The sequence below is a fragment of the Carcharodon carcharias genome, chromosome 23 (assembly GCF_017639515.1).
Source record: "Carcharodon carcharias isolate sCarCar2 chromosome 23, sCarCar2.pri, whole genome shotgun sequence".
Lineage (NCBI taxonomy): Eukaryota > Metazoa > Chordata > Chondrichthyes > Lamniformes > Lamnidae > Carcharodon > Carcharodon carcharias.
This window is the reverse complement of record NC_054489.1, coordinates 5,023,115-5,043,236: the sequence shown is the minus strand read 5'-3', so window position 1 is coordinate 5,043,236 and position 20,122 is coordinate 5,023,115. Positions and strand designations below refer to the sequence as shown.

The window sequence follows — 20,122 nt, the reverse complement described above, 5'->3', positions numbered from 1 at the left end:
TGGCTCAACGATTTCACTGAACCATCTACAAGATACACTGCAGAAACTCACCAAGGCTCCTTAGACAGCACCTTCCAAACCTATGACCGCGACCATCTAGGAGGACAAGGGCAGAAGACACATGGAACACCACCATCTGGAAGTCACTCACCATCCTGATTTGGAAATATATTACCGTTCCTTCACTGTCGCTGGATCAAAATCCTGTAATTCCCTTCCTAACAGCACTGTGGGTGTACCTACACCACAGGGATTGCAGTGGTTCAAAAAGGCAGCTCACCACCACCTTCTTAAGGGCAACTAGGGATGGGCAATAAATGCTGGCCTAGCCAGCAACACCCACATCCTGTAAATTAATTTTTAAAAATGTTTTCTTAACAGGGTTATTGAAGCACTCTTTACATGTAGTTGCAGCGGTTTTATATGATGGGTATTATATAGTATTATAATCTAGATGGGTTCTGTGATTACTATCCCATTTGCCCTTCAAACAAAAAAGCTTGAAACCACTGCTTTAGGATTAATTAGTCCAGGCCTCTGGATTACTAGTCCTACAAAATGACCACTACTCTACTGAATCTTATTAGGTCTCGTAAAAGCCCAAACAAAGAAAACAAGATGGGAGATTAAGAATGGCGGATTGATCAAGAGACCACTTGGCCTAGATAGGGAACTCACTGCCAAAAGGGGAAAACACAGGAGTAAAAACCTCCTTGTCAGACTGATTTATAACATAGACTGCTGGGTCACTCAATCATCATAATTCTCACAAAACCTTTGCAATTTCCCCAATGAAACTAGTTTTTGAAAATATTCTGCTGCCCTGTAAATAGAAAAAAATCCAATATTAAATGAATAGAGTAGACATCAGGGACCACAATGCACAGGATACTGGAACAGACACAGTTGAGGCGGGGGGGGGGGGGGGGGGGGGGGGGGGGGGGTGGCGGCGGCGGCACTATGGGTACATGTAGCTTATAGGACACAGTTAATGAGATGCCACAGGGCATTTGGGGTAACCACCTCCCCTCCCCCACTCACAACATTTAGATTAATGCTCCCAGCCCCAACAACCAAGGGTGATGGTTCTGTGGAGTCCAAATATTAGTTGCCTCTGCACACAAACTGTTATTTTTCAGGTAGAAACCTGAGGAAGCTAGTACAACAGAGGGTCCAATATATAACTCAAATCCAACCATGTCTTCATTCAATGTCTACACATCAGGTCTGAGCATGTGAACGCTGTGAATGGATGATGAACCAGGAGCCTGGCCAATACTTTTCCTCTCTGACCTATATTGCCACCTCTGTTTGGTCATGTTCCTGGTGGTTTCATCACATGACCTCCTGCCGACAACCATCTCTTTCCCCCACAGTCCTGCCATTGATCAAGCAACATCCTCACAGTACCTTCCTCCTCACGTCCAATCAGAAAGGGAATAAATCCTTTGTTGTCCAATTGGATGATTTGGAAAATAATTTCCTCCAAAAGCTAACACTGAAAACATTCCACAGTGCATGCACCGTTTGTATGCAAAGTGAGTTTTCTGTATGTAATTATATAGTTATTTATATAAAAGCCCAACAGTTTGACCAATTTGTGGTGGAAGCCCAATCATGGCTTTTAAAAGGAAATTGGATAAGTAACAAATCAGGAAAAGAAATTGGGGAAAGGGCGGAGCAAGTGGGACAAGCTGAGTTGCTCTTGCAGAGAACTGACACAGATAGGATGGGCTGAATAGCCACCTTCTGTGCTGTAAAATTCTATTCTATGACTCTCAACTTTCAGCCAAATGGCCTTTTTTTTTTGCCATTGACAATATTTTTATAAACAGAGGTATTCAAATAATTTTTTTAGTGACCCGTCCATGATTTTTCTCCCAGGCTTTGCTAGCAGGAGAGAGCTGGAGATTATGTTTTTTTTAATTCCTGGAGACTCCAGGACAATCCTGGAGGGCTGGCAACCCCAACTCTACTGTGAAAGACACTGAGGTTGAATGTGGAATTGTTGGCCCAAGTGAAATCCACAGGCACAGTCTCTATAGCCCCACACATTAACCAGCAGTCAATCAAGCTCCTCCCTACCTACTCCACCTCAATCACTAAACAGACGCACCCAAATAAAAAAGTTGTTGGGGTTAAAGATTTCACCAAGTACTGAAGTCAAATGTGTTGATGAGTCATGGACCTGGCCAGAGCCCTGAGGATACCCTTGCACCTCTCCAATTTTAATGGCTCCAATTTTACCAGCCATGCCGTCAGCTGCCAAGGCCCTAAACTCATGAATTCCCTCCCTACACCTCTCCCTTTCTCGACCTCTTGGCCCTCCTTTGAAACGCTGTTTAAAATCTAATATTTCTTTATGTGGCTCGGTATCAAATTTTTGTCTGGTAACGCTCCTGTGGAGCTCTTTGGAATACTTTTACTATGATAAAGGTGCTATATAAATGCAAGTTGTTGTTAGACCACCACAGTTTCCTCATTGATTGTGCCTGATAACCCAAACAAGAAGTTAATTGCACAGCATAGCCTACATTATCCACCATAATAGATGGGCCCTCTGGTCTTCTCCACAATCGATAATGTAAATTGGAGAATAATCAAATTTTGAGATGCTACAGCAAGAGATAAAGTTAATTTAATCTTTCTCAGAGAGAGCTTGGTTTCCATCAGCTGGGAGGACTATGTAACCTGGACTGGTCAAAAATCTCCGGTGCTGGGGAATAACTGATGTGCAATTCCAAGGTATGAGGATTAAAAATGCAGGCATTTGCCAAACAATGGGGCAGGTTGGAAAGTCTGTTGGAAAGATTATGGCAGTTGTCAGGGTGATAGTCTTTTAAACACCCAATCACCATCAGCCTTGTGAATCATGGAAGTATCTGGAACTGTCCCTTCCTTCGAACGCTGGAACAGGATTCGATCATGCAGGCGGTTGGTCTGGCCTTGCCAAAACTCAATGGTGTCGGGCTCCAGGAGATATCCTCCCCTTGAAAACAACAGCACAGATACAATTACAAGGAATGTACAGCACAGAAACAGGCCACTTGGCCCATCAGGTCTATGCCAGCGTTTATTCTCCACATGAGCCCCCCCCTCACACTTCTTCATCTCACCCCATCACCTTATACTCCTATTCCTTTCTCCCTCATGTACATATCTAACTTCCCCTTAAATGGATCTATAATTTGCCACAACTACTCCACGTATTAGTGAGTTTTACATTCTAACCACTCTCTACGTAAAGAAATTTCCCTTGAATTTCCTTTTGGATGAATTAGTAACTATCATATATATGCACACTAATGTATGCAAAAAATACTGTTCGATCAGTAGAAGTCAAAGTTAGGATCTTGGCCCTCCCTATCTCTGGAACATAGAATCACAGAATTGATTCTATGATCTGTAGATTAAAGATGGCAACTTTCCTTCGTTACAGGGGCACTAGTGAACCAGTTGGGTTTTTACAACAATAGACAGCCAGTTTCTTTTTAACTGAATTCTCAGGATTGCTGTAGTAGGTTTCGAACTCAGATTTACTAGTCCAGTAACATGATCATTACACAAATCATAACCCTGGGCGCAAAGGTGTTGCTCAGTCATCTTTTGGCTGTCACTCACCAGTACTCAGGCATTGGCACCTCCCTCTCTTTGTAGAGTTCCTCTAGCTGTGCATTCTTCTTCCTTAGAAACTGAAAAGAAGACAGTATTAGACAGATGTCACACTGGAGAAACCATAAGGCTCTCAAATACCATTTTACATTCTGGCAACTGCTCCTCAGGAAGGATACTGGGATAATTTACTACAAGAAGAGATTGAGTATAATAGACCTATATTCTCCAGAGTTTAGAAGAATGAGAGGTGATCTCGTTGAAACATATAAGATTCTGAGAGGCCTTGACAGAGTTAATGCTGAGGGGCTGTTTCCCCTGTCTGGGAGTCCTCAGAGGTTGGCCATGAGGAAAAATGTCTTCACTCAAAGGGTTTTGAGTCTTTGGAGTTCTGTACCCTAGGGAGCTGTGAATGCTCAGTTGTTGACTATATTCAAGACAGAGATCAATATATTTTTAGATACTCAGGTGATTATGGGATATGGGCTTGTTGTGGGAATGTGTAGCTGAGGTAGAAGAGCAATGTTGAAATGGCGGACTCCTGCTCCTATTTATTATGGTCTTATGATTTTCGATTTGGAGAGGGAGAAGAGCAGGTTAACTAGAATAGAACTGAGGCTAAGACAGTTAATTTCTAAAGACAGGCTGAATGCATATCCTCTTGACTCTCCTCTTGATTATAGAGGATTAAAGGGATGATCTAATTGAGGTATTTAAGATGATTAAAATATTTGATAGGGTAGATAGAAACTATTTCTTCTGTCCAGGACAAGAAGGGATAACCTTAAAATTAGAGCCAGGCCATTCAGAGATGATGTCAGGGGGCAGTTCTTCATACAAAGGGTACAGGAAATTTGGCACTCTCTCCCTCAAGAAGGATATTGAGGCTAGAAGAGGGGGGTCAGTGCAAAATTTCAAAACTGAGATTGACAGATTTTGTTAGGCAAGGTTATTAAAAGTCACAGAACTATGGTTGGTAAATGGAGTGAAGATATATATTAGCCATGAACTAACTAAATGGTAGAATAGGCTTGAGGGCTGAATATCATCTCGTTCTGATGTTCACTTGCTTTGTTCAGGTGAGCAGTGGAGCAAGCATCATTAGACTTATTGAATAACTTACTGAATTTCTAGAACACCAGCTCATTTAATCATTAACCTCACATTCTTTTTGCACAGGATCCTCAACAGGAAAAGTACAAAATGTCTCCTTGGCAACACAACATTCAGATACTGAAAACTGCAAAACGTGAAGGGGGGTAAACAGAAAATGTTTCTGCACAATAACTGTGGTCATTGATTGACATTGAGGAGTGGAGAGTGCTGACAAGTGCTGAGAGTGCTGGGGGCAGGACAAGAGGCCAACATGGGCTGAAGAGAAGAAATAATCCACATGTCATCAACCTGCTGGTGCTGCTATGGGAGGTGAGGTAGGGAGCGATGGGCAATAATATTTATGCAGTGCAGCAAACCTAAGTCGAATAGTTGAGCTGAGAGAGTGACTGAATATTCTGTTGTTTTTGCAGCTCTTCCTTTGAGATCAGGGAGTGTTCATAAGGAATTTCGACCCAGGAAATCAAATGGCTGGCTAGAGTTCAAGATAGGATAGAGCTATGGGAAGAATTGGTTTTGTTCTGTGCTTATTTCTATTCCACACTCCATAATTGTGACTGAAGCAGTTTTGTGCACATACCTCTCGGTCAGGGATCACTGTGCTCTGATGGCTGACCACAGCACCAATCTGGCTACTCTTGGGCCGGGAATGGAAGTACACCTCAGAATCCTTGTCTGCCAACTTGGTCACATGGCCTTCGATGCGTACCTGAGGAGAGGGAAGATTCGTGGTCAGTACCTCTGCTCGAATTGACTTATCAGCAGGTGAAGCAAAGCCAGAATGGTGGCAGCAACATGGACAATGTATCTATACCAATGTGGAAGAGAACATTGCAAACAGGAAATGCTGGAAATGCTCAGCAGGACTGGCAGCAGAAACAGAGTTAAAGTTTCAGGTCTGTGACCCTTTCATCAGAACTGCTGCACAAAATGCTGTTGACCTGCTGAGTAGTTCCAGCATTTTCTGTTTTATTTCAGATTTCCAGCATCTGCAGTTGACTGGTTAGTGATCATGAATCTTGGCTGATTTTTTTTTCCCTCCCATAACATAGTGTGACAGTTGTAGTGCCTTTTTTCATTCATTCATTCATGGGATGTCAGCATCCCTGGCCAGCATTTATTGCCCATCCCTAATTGCCCAAGGGCATTTAAGAGTTAACCACATTGCTGTGGGTCTGGAGTCACATGTAGGCCAGAACAAGTAAGGACTGTAGGGCATTAGTGAACCAGATGGGTTTTTACAACAAGTGACAATGATTTCATGGTCATCATTAGACTTTTAATTCCTGACTTATTATTGAATTCAAATTCCACCATCTGCCATGGCAGGATTTGAACCCAGGTCCCCAGAGCATTACTGGTCCAGCAACAATATCACTATGCCATCACCTCCTACTAGTGCAATCAGTTATGGCATTGACTCAGTGGGAAGCATTCTCACCTTGAGTCAAAAAGTCATGGGTTCAATACCTGCTTTAGCCAGACATAAGTACATATTCCAGACTGACACTCCAGTGTGGTACTGAGGGAGTGCTGTACTGTCAGAGCTGTTATCGTTCACATACAATATTAAACCAAGGCCCTGTTTGCCCTATCATGTGCCTGTAAAAGATGACATGACATTATTCAAAGAAGAGTTCATGATAGAATAGAGCTATGGGAGGGATTGGTTTTATGACCTAGTTCTGTGCTTCCTTCTGTTCCACACTCCAAAATCAGGTACCCCAACATCATTGAAACAGGTGATCCCATCGTTTTCTAATTCCTGCCTGTGATCAAATTGCCTGCTGTATTTTCCATTTGATTACAGTAACTGTGCTTTAAAAGTACTTCATTAGCTGCAAAGTATTTTGGAACATCCTGAGGATATGAAAGACATTTTATAATTGCACAGGCACAGTTGGGAGGAGTTACATTTCAGGTCAATGACTTTTCAGCAAAATTAAACTTGGGAACAAAAGTAAAGCACATATATAAAAAAGAATGAGCAAATATGTAAATAAGGACGTACTTGCCTATTCAGGGCCTCCCAGTAAAACACGATTGCTGCAAATGGATTAGTCTCCTAGAGAATAATAGAAATATTAACATGCAGTGTTGTCCTGCTCTTAACTCGCAATCAACAGACGCTACTGATCAAAGTATGTAACAGAGGGCGGAAGCGTCCCAGGTTTGTACTGAGTGTGGAAGTGGACAGGTAAAACCCGCCAGCCGCAATGGCGGCTTTTCACGCCGTTTCATCCCATTCCCACCGTATTAGTTATGCATTCCTGGGAAACACACCGTTTCCTTGGCGAGCGAGTTCTCATTCGCCCGCCACACCATTACCTCCCCGCTTCAGCACGCCGGGCGCCATATTTAAAATCCAGCTGCGCACACACATCTCAGTGCTTCCAGCCCACGACTGCTAAAAAGAAGACATGGCCCTGAAAGGCAAAAAGACTGCAGACCCCAGGTTCAATGACACATTCCTCGTGTGCCTTTTGGACACAGTGGTAGCCCCCCCATGATGTCATCTACCCTCGCTCTGGCCATAGGATGGGCAGCTACCTTAATAATCTGGCTTGGTAGGCGGTGGTCAGCACCAACATCCTTCAAAAGAAGACAGCAACCAAGTACCGCAAGAGGATGAATGATCTCCTCCGTTCCGCCAGGGTTAGTCAATCTTCTCATCACTCTCAACTCACACACTTACAAACCCATCACACATCCACAGTGCCCTCACTCACTGCCGGTTTAAGGGACATCACCATTCACTCTACCACACACACCTTGATTGTTCTCATCCCGTCCTTGGCACCATTCACCACCCACACATGCTGGGCAAACTTATCATCTGGCCTGGCAGGCGTCCTGCTTACACTCTCTCCATCTCTATTCACACAGGACAAGCTGGCACAAAACAAGAGGGAGTAGTCACAGACCGGTGGAGGAATGCCTGAAATCAAGGTCCTCACAGACTTTGAAAACAGAGCCACCCAGCTGGCCAGCAAGCATCTGGACTGGTCCTGTGCTGACAGTGAGGTCAGCAGTGCTCAGCCAAGTAAAGGTTCAGCAGTGCAACATCCATCAGACAACCATGCTGTGAGTGATGAGTCCTCTTTCACAGGCTACTGGCATTGTCTAATTATCTCCACCTTCACATTGAGGATACCCTCCATCGTGTTGTGTGGCAGTACCACTGTGTTAAATGGGATAGATTTTGAACTGAACTAGCAACTCAAGACTGGGCATCCACCAGATGCTGTGGGCCATCAGCAGCAGCAGAATTGTACTCAAACACAATCTGTAACCTCATGGCCCAGCATATTCCCCACTCTACCATTACCATCAAGCTGGAGGATCAGCCCTGGTTCAATGAAGAATGCAGGAGGGCATGCCAGGAGCAGCACCAGGCATAGCTAACAATGAGGCCTCAACCTGGTGAAGCTACAAAACAGGACTACTTGCATGCCAAACAGCATAAGCAGCAAGTGATAGACAGAGCTAAGTGATTCCACAACCAGCGAATCAGATCTAAGCTCTGCTGTCCTGCCACATTCAGTTGTGAATGGTGGCGGACAATTATACAACTCACTGGAGGAGGAGGCTCCACAAATATCCCCATCCCCAATGATGGGGGAGCCCAGCACATCAGTGCAAAAGATAAGGCTGAAGCATTTGCAAGAATCTTCAGCCAGAAGTGCCGAGTGGATGATCCAACTCAGCCTCCTCTGGAGGTCCCCAGCATCACAGATGCCAGTCTTCAGCCAATTCGATTCACTCCATGTGATATCAAGAAACAGCTGAAGGCACTGGATACTGCAAAGGCTATGGCGCTGATAACATTCCAGCAATAGCACTGAAGACTAGTGCTCCAGAACTTGCCGCACCCCTAGCCAAGCTGTTCCAATGCAGCTACAACACTGGCGTCTACCCGGATATGTGGAAAATTGCCCAGGTATGTCCTGTACAAAAAAAGCAGGACAAATCCAACCCGGCTAATTACCGCCCCATCAGTCTATTCTCAATCATCAGTAAAGAATTGGAAGGAGTCATCAACAGTGCTATCAAGTGGCACTTGCTTAGCAATAACCTGCTCACTGATGCCCAATTTCGCCAGGGCCACTCATCTCCTGACCTCATTACAGCCTTGGTTCAAACATGGACCAAAGAGCTGAACTCCCGAGGTGAGGTGAGAGTGACTGCCCTCGACATCAAGGCAGCATTTGACTGAGTGTGGCATCAAGGAGCCCTAGCAAAACTGGAGTCAATGGGAATCAGGGGGAAAACCCTCTGTTGGTTGGAGTCATACCTAGCACAAAGGAAGATGGTTGTGGTTGTTGGAGGTCAGTCATCTCAGCTCCATGACATCACTGCAGGAGTTCCTCGGGGTAGTGTCCTAGGCCCAACCTTCTTCAGCTGCTTCATCAATGACCTTCCTTCCATCATAAGGTCAGAAGTGGGGATGTTCGCTGATGATTGCACTAATGTTCTGCAACATTCGTGACTCCTTAGATACTGAAGCAGTCCATGTCCAAATGCAGCAGCAAGTGCCAGGCAATGACCATCTCCAACAAGAGAGAATCCAACCATTGCACTTGATGTTCAATGGCATTACCATCACTGAATCCCCCACTATCAACATCCTGGGGATTACCATTGACCAGAAACTGAACTGGACTAGCCATATAAATTCTGTGGCTACAAGAGCAGGTCAGAGGCCAGGAATCATGTGACGAGAAACTCTCCTCCTGACTCCCCAAAACTTGTCCACCATCTACAAGGCACAAGTCAAGAATGTGATAGAATACTCCCCACTTGCCCGGGTGAGTGCAGCTCCTACAACACTGAAGAAGCCGGTCACTGTCCAAGACAAAGCAATCCACTTGATTGGCATCACATCCACAAACTTTCATTCCCTCCACCACTGACGCACAGTAGCAACAGTGTGTACCATCTATAAGATGCACTGCAGGAATTCACCAAGGCCCCTTAGATAGCACCTTCCAAACCCATGACTACTACCACCTAGAAGGACAAGGGCAGCAGATAGATGGGAACACCACCACCTGGAAGTTCCCCTCCAAGTCACTCACCATCCGGACTTGGAAATATATCGCCATTCCTTCACTGTCGCTGGGTCAAAATCCTGGAATTCCCTTCCTACCAGCTCTGTGGGTGTACCTGCATCACATGGACTGCAGCGGTTCAGGAAGGCAACTCACCACCACCTTCTCAAGGGCAGCTAGGGATGGGCAATAAATACTAGCCCAGCCAGCGAAGCTCAAACTCTGTGAATGAATATTTAGCAGGCATATCTGCTAAACAGCCGACAGAGTCCAGGGCCTCCAATCAAGCTCTGAAGAAAGCTCAGAAGAGGAATCTGAAGGCACCCTCCCTGAAGTCCCATCACAGCACTCACCCACACCCTCCACCAGCACAGAGACACACAACTCGGTGGGATCTAGTTTTAGAATAGCTTCGGGATCACAATCTGGTGAGCACATCGCACTGTCTGATCCACAGCAAGCGGAGGCAGGGACTTCACAGAATCACAGAATCACAGTGCAGAAGTGGCCATTCAGCCCATCGAGTCTGCACTGACACATGAGAAGCACCTGACCTACCTACCTAATCCCATTTACCAGCACTTGGCCCATAGCCTTGAATGTTATGACATTCCAAGTGCTCATCCAGGTGCTTTTTAAAGGATGTGAGACAACCCCATCCACCACCCTCCCAGGCAGTGCATTCCAAACCGTCACCACCCTTTGGGTAAAAAAGTTTTTCCTCACATTCCCCCTAAACCTCCTGTGCCTCACCTTGAACTTATGCCCCCTTGTGACTGACCCTTCAACTAAGGGGAACAGCTGCTCCCTATCCACCCTGTCCATGCCCCTCATAATCTTGTACACCTTGATCAGGTCGCCCCTCAGTCTTCTCTGCTCCAACGAAAACAACCCAAGTCTATCCAACCTCTCTTCATAACTTAAATGTTTCATCCCAGGCAACATCCTGGTGAATCTTCTCTGCACACCCTCCAGTGTAATCACATCCTTCCTATAATTTGATGACCAGAACTGCACACAGTACTCCAGCTGTGGCCTCACCAAGGTTCTATACAACTCCAACATGACCTCCCTACTTTTGTAATCTATGCCTCGATTGATAAAGACAAGTGTCCCATATGCCTTTTTTACCACCCCACTAACATGCCCCTCTGCCTCAGAGATCTATGGAAACACACGTAAACGTCTCTTTGTTCCTCAGAACTTCCTTGTGCCATGCCGTTCATTGAATACTTCCTTTCAAATTATTCCTTCCAAAGTGTATCACCTCACACTTTTCAGGGTTAAATTCCATCTGCCACTTATCTGCCCATTTGACCATCCCGTCTATATCTTCCTGTAACACAAGACATTCAACCTCACTGTTAATCACCCGGCCAATCTTTGTGTCATCTGCAAATTTACTAATCCTACCCCCCAACATTGTCATCTATGTCATTTATATAAATGACAAATAATACGGGACCGAGCACAGATCCCTGTGGTACACCACTGGACACTGGCTTCCAGTCACCAAAGCATCCTTCTGTCATCACCCTCTGCCTCCTACAACTAAGCCAATTTTGAATCCACCTTATCAAAAGGTGTCCGGCACTTGGGGGACTACTGGAGGCCAGAAATTTTCTGATTCAGATGTCGAGCCTCTGGACTCGGTCATGTCACAGTGGCTGGAGCTACAAAGGCAAGCTCAGGAACATCAGGAAGGGATGTCCGCTGCACTCCTCAGATTGCAAGGAACGATGGAGGAGTCTGTCCGTCTTCAGGCTGAGGTGATTGTGCCAGCATTGCAATGCACCAAGGTCAACACTGGCAGGATGACGGCCACCATGGAGACTTTGGTCCAGGATGTCACTCCTGCAATGCTGTGTGGGCTCAACTCCATCGCTGACACCATAGTTGGCCTCCAATCTACCATTTACCCCTTTCCCTCAATGATTCAGCCAGGGGCCCTTGGGCACCGATAGGGAAGAGAATCAGCAGGTGTACCCCCTGGGGTCATCCATCCAGGTGACTCTGGGAGTGCCATCCCATCCAAATCCCCTCTCCCAGTGACCTCAGCAGCTCCAGCTTCACAGGCTGAGGAGGGTGTTGCTGCCACACAGCAGGACCCTGAAAGCAGGTCGGGGTCCTCCAGGTCTCGGCCCTCCAGAGGATGCCTGCCAAGATCATCACAGTCAGGGCGTAGCAGTCCACAAGCTGCCTCCACCTGCACTGTGGATGTTCAGGGGGGCACCAAGTTAAGGAGAATTAGTTGCACAGCCTGGGCACAAGTGTTAATCACTTGTACAAACTGTTCACTATTGTAAATAAACTCCCAAGAATGTCTCCCTGTCTGTGACTCCTTGTTCTGATGAGTAGTGTTTATGTCACTCAGATGTGAAACCTTGCTGTACAAGATAAAGACAGGTGTCTTAGTCCAGGGTCTCTTCCCTGTGTCTGCAGCCTTCAGGCCACAGTGATGGTCCAGCCTCACACTCCCTGGAAACATTACTGATGTCTGCACCTCGATGGTGCTGGTCATTGCTGCCAGAATGTAGTGGGCAGGCACCACAGAGTTCTCTCATACTCTGTGTGCTCTCAGCATCTTTAATGTGGGGCTGGCCCCCATCTCTTCAGCATCTGTGACCAGTGACACTGTGCTCCTGAAGGGCTCAGGTGCTGAAGGCTGACAAAGGATTAGATCTAAAGTTTCACGACTGTATCTCTATGATATGATCTTGATCACAGAGCGCAAGTGAGCTGCCCTCGGCCAGACAGGAATCAGACATCATGAAGATCTATGGAGTGTCCTCAATGCATGTTGCCATCATCCTCCTGCAATTGAGTGACTATTAGGGCCTACACTGCGTCTCCATGACAGGAGCATTATCACAGAGGGAACGTGCATTACCATAAGCCAGACTGGAGTCAAATGCTCACAGATGCAATGTGAGGATCCAGGGGGACACCTCACTGCATGTCGTCATCATCCTCCACAAATCTAGCAGCTATGAGGGCCTCCCGAATGCGCCAGCCTCATCTGGCCAGTGCGAGGGTCTCATCCCTCATCGTTGTCTTCGAGGACTTTCTCCCACTCATCCCTGTCAGCATCCTCCTCATTGGAGGTTGTAAAGGGCACAGCAGACAATGACAATGTGTGACACCCTCTGTGGACCGTATTGCAGGGTTCCACCAGATGGGTCCAGGCACTGGAACTTCATTTTCAACATCCTGACAGTCTGCTCACCCAAGGTGTGAGCTGCAGCATGAGCCTCGTTATACCATCGCTCTGCTGCTGTCTGAGGCTGTCACCCGTGTATCATCAGCCACGGCCTCTGTGGGTAGCCCTGGTCCCCGAGGAACCATCCCTGTAGCTTCAGTGGACTCTGGAATATGTCAGGGATCTGTGACCGACTGAGAATGTAGGAGTTGTGCACATTCCCTGGGAAGTAGACCTGTAGGATGTGTTTGTGGTGGTCGCACACCAGCTGCACATTCAGCGAATGGAATCCCTTGCGGTTGTCATAGTTGACTGTGTGTTGTGATGGAGACCTGAGTGCTATGAGAGTGCAGTTGATCGCACCCTGCACCTGTGGGAAACCCGAGATCTGGGCAACTCCAATCGCTCCTGAACCCTGGCTGTCCCAGTCCCGGGCAAAATGCACAAAGTTGTGTATCCTCGCGAAGGTGGCATCTGTGACCTCCTGAGTGAATTTGTGGGTGGAGGCTTGTAATATCCCACAGGGGTCACCTGTGGAGCCCTGGAAGGAGCCACTGGCATAGAAATTAAGCACCACAGTCACTTTCACAGCCACTGGCAGTGGATGCCCTCCATGTCCCCTTGGTGCCAAATCCTGCAGCAGGTGGCAGATGTGACTGACCAGTTCCCTAGATATGCGCAGCCTTCAGCAACACTGGTTCTTGGTCATCTACAGGAATAAAAGGCGGCATCTATAGACTCTGGGTCTAGCTAGGCGCCAACCAGTGATGGCTCATTGTGGCTCTTCAGTGGCGTGTGTGGGAGCCACAGCTGCCTCTTCTTCCTGAGGGTGCTGCTCCTCCCTCTGCACAGCCAGGCACCTCAGTCACTCTCTTCTCCATTGTCTTCGCTCTCTGTACACCATGAGGCATACAGTTAGGTCACCAGGCTCCATGATCCTGATGTAGTCCTCCCACAGGATGAAAGAGAGAGACCGCGTGGCTTAGCATGGATGTACTAAGAACCTGTCCTGGTTAAGTATGAAAACCCTTTAATGCTTCCTGGAAAGTGCTGACCACCATTTGGATGGCCAGAGATTAATGTGTTGCATGGCTGCCCGAAACCCCACCACCTGACTGATTGGTGGCAGCATTGCCCACTGGACTGTGCTCTCTGCTCAGGTACAGACACTCTCCTAACCCACACTGCAAGGCTGCACTGTTAGCTTGAGCCATGGGGGATACTGGTCCAAACCTGGATGGTGACATTGCAAGGGGCTGTGAGCACCTCCACCAGTGACCTGCTCCATGTTCAGCTTTAGCAAGGAGGTTGTACAACTTGACCAGTCGTCCAGCAGTTCTGCAGTCCAGTAAAACGCTCATTAGTTTACAGTCTGTGCCCGAGGAGGTGAAAATCTCTGGAGCACTGGGTGGCACTTTGATGCCTCTGTATTACTTGAGTGGGCAGAGATGCTAGAGGCCCAACTCCAATCATAACAATGTGGCTGCGCCTGAACTGTCTCAGCTGCAGAGGAATGGTCACTTTATACAAGGTGCCCCTAATGTGTGGCTGCTTCCCTCGCCCAGCCCCACCCCCACCCACAACCCCACTCCGCATATACTTCAACTGCATGACAGCCCTTTCCCCCACCCTGCCAATTCCTGCGGGCTGGGCTTTGTAATGGTATGCAGATGTATTACATTGAGGTTCCCGACGTTCAATGGTGGGAACCATGGCCCACCATCAGCAGACGGAGCGATCAGTCGCAAACTAGTTTCATGCCGTGAAACTGATTTTTGGCCATATTGTCCACTCATGCCAGTGAACACGCCCGATGCCAGTGGGCATGGACGATTCCGCCCACAGTATTATAATGAGGAAGTTACAAGAAGGGAGGAGGTGTAAATGAGTTGGTAATGAGGGTTACCATTTCCAATCAAGTGTCTACTCACCAGCTCCCTCCCTTTCCTGCTCTCATAGTTTGTGTAGAATTTGAACCCCTCAGGTCCAAACCCTTTCAGAAGCAACATCCGAGCAGAGGGTTTTCCATCCCTAGAAAAGATGCAGAAACAGAGACCTTGATATAAATACATCCTGCTTTTAAATCTCATCAAGTTATCTGTGAATTCTATCCCTCCATTTGGAGAAATGCAAACACTTCCTTTCTTATCTGGTCAGTTGGAAAATAACTTGTTTTCTTTCCTTCTTCACAACATTTCCAGTCCTCTCCCACTAATTGCCTCCCTCCCTCCTTTCTTTAATTGGTGCCCCTGCCACCAGCTGCCCTTTGGTACTACCAAGGATCCATTCCCATTCGTAAGTCTACATAGTGAGTGACAGCAGGGTATTTGATTGTGGTAGGCAGCAGAGCTGAGCTCCAACTTGAGCCATTCAGATTAGAAAGGTACCAAGTTTGATTTCCAGTCCTGGCTGATTTATCAGATCTTTGCCAGGCTTATGGTTGTTATGTTACAATCCTGGGCTGGGGCTGGGAGGTGGAAAATTTGCTGGGATTCACATTCCTGGCCACAATCCCTGGTGGATGCTCAGTATCAGTGGACATTGGGTGAGAGGAAGACATGGCTGTGATACACACTGTGGTTGAATAGGCTGCTAGGCTGCTAGTCTAAGCTCATGTAGGAAGAATAGCCACTTGAATGCAATATCACAGAGGTGGCAGGTTCCTGAATTATTCCAACCCAGGGAGTGAACATCTTCAGGACAGAAGGTGATAAAATCAGCACAAGGATTTTCCAAACCACACTGCATAGGCAGGGATGTAATTACATCAAATGCTCAGCACAGGTATGGGCCATTCAGTTCAATTGGTATATGCTGGTATTTATGCTGCACATGAGCATCCTCCCACTCGTTTTATGTCATCTCACTATAATCTTCTGTTCCTTTCTTCTTCATATACTTGTCTAGTTTCCCCTTAATGCATCTATTCCATTCACCTCAACCACTCCCTGTGGTAGTGAGTTCCACATTCTCACCACTCTGAGTAAATAAGTTTCTTCTGAATTCCCGATTGGATTTATTAGTGACTATCTTATATTGATGGTCCTGAGTTCTGATCTCCCCCTCAACTGGAAACAGCTCTACATCTAGCCTATTAAACAATTTCATTATTTTAAAGGTCTCTCTATAGGGTAACTCCTGTTTTCTGGAGAGAAGAGCTCCAGTCTACTCAGTCTTTCCTAATAGTTAGAGACTCAGTTCTGTTATCATCCATCTAAATTGTCTTTACACCTTCTTCAGTGCCTTCTTATAATATGGAGACCAGAATTGTGCACAATAAATGTGGTCTAACTGAGCTTCCATAGAAGTTTAAGATAACTTCTACAACACAGCAAACAAGACCAATCAACCTGACTGCTTTGTGCAGGTATTTATACCCCATAGGAGTCACCTCCAACTCCAATTACATCTTCCCACCTTGGTGTCCCCCCACCCCCCCTCACCTCTATATCCCCCATTTCCTCTTTTAGTAATGGACCCATAACTGCACAGGTATAAAATTGCTCTTTGGCCCATATTTAACAAAGATGTTAACCTAAATGAATAAAATAGCAGAGAGAGAACTTTCATATCAATATTGTGTCACAGCTTCCATAAATCCTTTTGAGGTAGGGTGGGAAAACCATGTAATTTGAAAAGCTAACTCTACTCCAGGCTTTTTGGTGATTGCCTGGAGACAACTCCCTTAGTTTCAGCCAAGAGATTGGCAAAAGTGGTTACTTGGTGCAGGTGGCAAGACACATGGCATTAGCTTCTTGGATAGACTGGCATTTTGTGGCCGCTTCAAACCAGTCAGCAAATTGCTTCATGGGGTCCAGAGAAATAAGGTGGTTCTCTTCAAAAGCCTGGGGAAAAGAGAGAGAAATATAAAAACACACACACACACACACACACACACACACACACACACACACACACACACACACATCCCAAGGAACAGCAGAACAATAGCTGGATCCACATGTTTATTTTAAAAAGTTTATTTAGCCCTGGGCTGTGGGTGACCTTGGTGAGGGTAGGTTACTGCACATCCCCAGTCACCCTGAGAAGGTGGGACTGAAGCTGCTTCTGTGTGTGTGTGTCAGCATGTGAATACTTTTAAACTTTTCATAGAGAAGCCATTAATCATGGTGCTGTGTAATGATACAGATTTTTCAACATCACTTCCCAAGCCCATGACCTCCATTACCTAGAAGGAACAAGACAGCAGGTGCATTGAACATGACCACCTTCAGTTTCCTCCAGATAACAAACTGTCCCAAATATACCAGCCCTTCCTTCATCACCACTGGGTCAAAATCCTGGAACTCCTGGCCTAAAAGCTGATGTTCAGAGAAACTTGGGTGTGCTTGTACAAGGAATGTAGAAATTTAGCATGCAGGTGCAGCAAGCAATTAGGAAGGCAAATGGTATGTTGGCCTTAATTGCAAGGGGATTGGAGCACAAGTATAAAGAGGTCTTGCTAGTTGTGAGACTACATCTGGAATACTGTGTGCAGTTTTGGTCTCCACATTTAAGAAAGGATATACTTGCATTGGAGGTGGTACAGCGAACGTTCCCTTGGGATGAGGAGGTTGTCATGTGATGAGAGGCTGAGTAAGTTGGGCTTATATTCTCAGGAGTTTAGAAGAATGAGAGGTGATCGCATTGAAACCTACAAGATTCTGAAGGGGTTTGATAGGGTGGACACTGAGAGATTGTTTCCACTGGTTGGGGAGTCCAGAACATGGGGGCACAGTCTCAGGATAAGGGACCGATCATTCAGGACTCAGATGAGGAGAAATTTCTTCACTCAAAGGATTGTGAATCTTTGGAATTCTCTGTCCCAGAGGCTGGGGTAGATAGATGTTTGGTCTCTCAGGGAATTAAGGGAAATGGGGAATGGGTGGGAAAATGGAGTTGAAGCCTGAGATCAACCACGATTGTATTGAATGGCAGAGCAGCCTTGATAAGCTGTACGGCTACTGCTGCTTCTATTTCTTATGTTCTAATGTTCTAACAGCACTACCCTTTATGTGATGTAAAAATGTGCTTCCTGACATCACCCTTGCACAGCGTAACTCTAATTTTAAGGTTATGCCTCCTTGATCTGGGTTGAAATATATCAATCTGTATTTGAGTTGTGTTAGTGCCTCCTCCAGCTTGCTAATCCTAAACATCAGCAACTTCTGCTGACCTTCAGGGCCACAAATATCAGACAGAAAACTTGTCACTTCTTGCTAAAGAGTGTGTGAGAACTGGTATAAATTGTATTAACATCATTTGAGGTGATATAGGTAGAATTATATAAAAATAGCAAAATTATAACATGAGGTTACAAGAAGATGAAATGGAAGGAAAAATTCTAGGAAATTAACTCAGTGATTACAGTGTACAAAGATCTTATACAGCAGTGTCACTTGGTTCCATTGCCTGTGACTGTATATCTGCTGTGGTTTAGTGGATATGGCCTCATTGCTAAATCAGAAAATTGTGGGTTCAAGTCTCACTCCAAAGACTTGAGCACAGAATATACACTGACATTTGTGGTGTCACAGTGTAGAGGTGCTGCCTTTTTGATGAGACATTAAACTGAAAGCCCTTTTCCTTACTTCAGTACATCAGTTGCTGAAACTCTCAGCCATGCCTTTGTAACCTACAGGTTTGACTATTCCAGTGCTCTCCTGGCTGGCATCTTCCCCAACTCCCATACTCGATGAGCCGAAGGGCCTCTTCTGCACTGTGTGATTCTGTGATTCTGCGAAAATTCAGCCCCTCCAAAAGTCCGTTGCTGCTATCCACACTCACGCCCAGTCCTGCTCACCTATCAGCCTTGTGCTTGCTGATCTTCATGGGCTCCTCGTCTGGCAACGCCATGGCTTTCAAATTCGCATCCTCCATTCAACACCCCCCATGGCCTCACCCCTCCCTATCTCTGCAACCTCTTCTGATTCTCTGGGGTCTCTGCGCTCCTCCAATCCCGGCCTATTATGCATTCCCCACTTTCATTCTCCCGCTGTTGTGCTTTCAGCTGCCTGTGTCCTACACGCTGGAATCCCCTCGCTAAACCTCTCCTATTAGATGGTCCTTAGAAGCCCATCTCTTTGATCAAGCTCTTGGTCGCCTGCCCTAATATCTCCATTGGTTCAATGTCGTTTTGTTTCATAAGGCTCTCCTGTGAAGCCAGTGCTTCAATACGCTGCAGGCGCTGTATAAACACAAGTTGTTGTGGTGGCGAGGAATAGGAGGATTTGTAAATGAGGGCAAGGATTTTGAAAGCCGTGCTTAGTATACAGAGGAATGAAAATAATACACAAACTGAATGTCATTCCAAGGACTCTGTTGGTGACAGTGGGAGGCCTCGGAATGAGTCATCACAGCTTCCCCAAACAATTCAAAATTGTAGGCATTTATTTAATCGCAGACCTTAATGCTCAGTAAATATAACATTACATTCGAAATATTTTTCTGGTTTGCAGAGGAAAATGGAGCCCGAATTGCCTCAGTTACAGAGCGCGCAGGTGAACCAGGTTTACTTGGGGAGGAGCTTTATGTTATTGTGAATTGGTGGAACATGATATTAAATGTCTGGAAATGTTTCCTGTCGCGGAGGTCCCGAAGTGGAAAGGACAGAACGAGCCCCTCCTTTCCCGCGGATACACTTCACTGAATCGATACATTGCGGCTCAGAAATGGTTACAGATCGGACTGTTACATTTCGCTACTCACTTCCTGGTCGCATTTGTAACTCTTCCTCATGGCGGCCACGGCGAGGCTGGGGTCGGAGGAGGAGGGAGATGACATGTTGCCGGCTTTGGGAGGTGGGGATCCGCCGTTCTTACCGACCCAAGAGTGGGCGGAGCGTCTGAGGAAACTGATGGTGAAACTGATCTTCCGAGTGTCAGTTACACGCGGCCACATCGCAGACTGAAGCTGACACTGTGTGTTTGTCACTGCTCACACTTACTCCAGTGTGAATCCTCTTATATAAAATAGTTTCCTATACACTTAGAGCGGACACACTGTCAAATAACCTTTCAGACTCGGTTAATCAATACTTGTAACACTTTTAGTTATTAAACTGTAAGTGGAAGCCGACTGGTGCCAGGGTACAGGTCATCTGAACATCATGCGAATTGGATTAGAACATTCCCGGGTTTATAATTTA

General features: G+C 46.2%; 2 protein-coding genes across 2 annotated transcripts in view; one reads left to right on the top strand and one right to left on the bottom strand.

Annotated features, from left to right (window-relative positions):
• Positions 1-1,783: 1,783 nt before the first annotated feature.
• pnpo (pyridoxamine 5'-phosphate oxidase) lies at positions 1,784-19,895 on the bottom strand. The gene is made up of 7 exons (XM_041173758.1): positions 19,684-19,895; positions 16,696-16,820; positions 14,907-15,006; positions 6,737-6,790; positions 5,306-5,434; positions 3,622-3,692; positions 1,784-2,989 (listed from the first exon to the last, which is right to left on the bottom strand). The coding sequence occupies exons 1-7, from the start codon at positions 19,873-19,875 to the stop codon at positions 2,824-2,826; spliced, it is 837 nt and encodes a 278-aa protein (XP_041029692.1). The 5' UTR covers positions 19,876-19,895; the 3' UTR covers positions 1,784-2,823.
• Positions 4,843-20,122, top strand: part of LOC121269214 — a 33,885-nt gene continuing 18,605 nt past the window's right edge. Inside the window, exon 1 of the mRNA XM_041173757.1 lies at positions 4,843-5,037. Within this exon, the coding sequence (XP_041029691.1) occupies positions 5,006-5,037 (32 nt within the window). The 5' untranslated portion in view covers positions 4,843-5,005. The remainder of the gene's footprint in view (positions 5,038-20,122) is intronic.

Excerpts from the sequence above, each read along its gene's own strand:
- pnpo (XM_041173758.1), bottom strand. The coding sequence starts at position 19,875 with ATGTGGCCGCGTGTAACTGACACTCGGAAGATCAGTTTCACCATCAGT. Across the intron at positions 16,821-19,683 it reads GTTACAAATGCGACCAGGAA|GCTTTTGAAGAGAACCACCT; the intron begins GTGAGTAGCGAA and ends TCTTTTCCCCAG. Across the intron at positions 15,007-16,695 it reads TGTCTTGCCACCTGCACCAA|GGATGGAAAACCCTCTGCTC; the intron begins GTAACCACTTTT and ends CATCTTTTCTAG.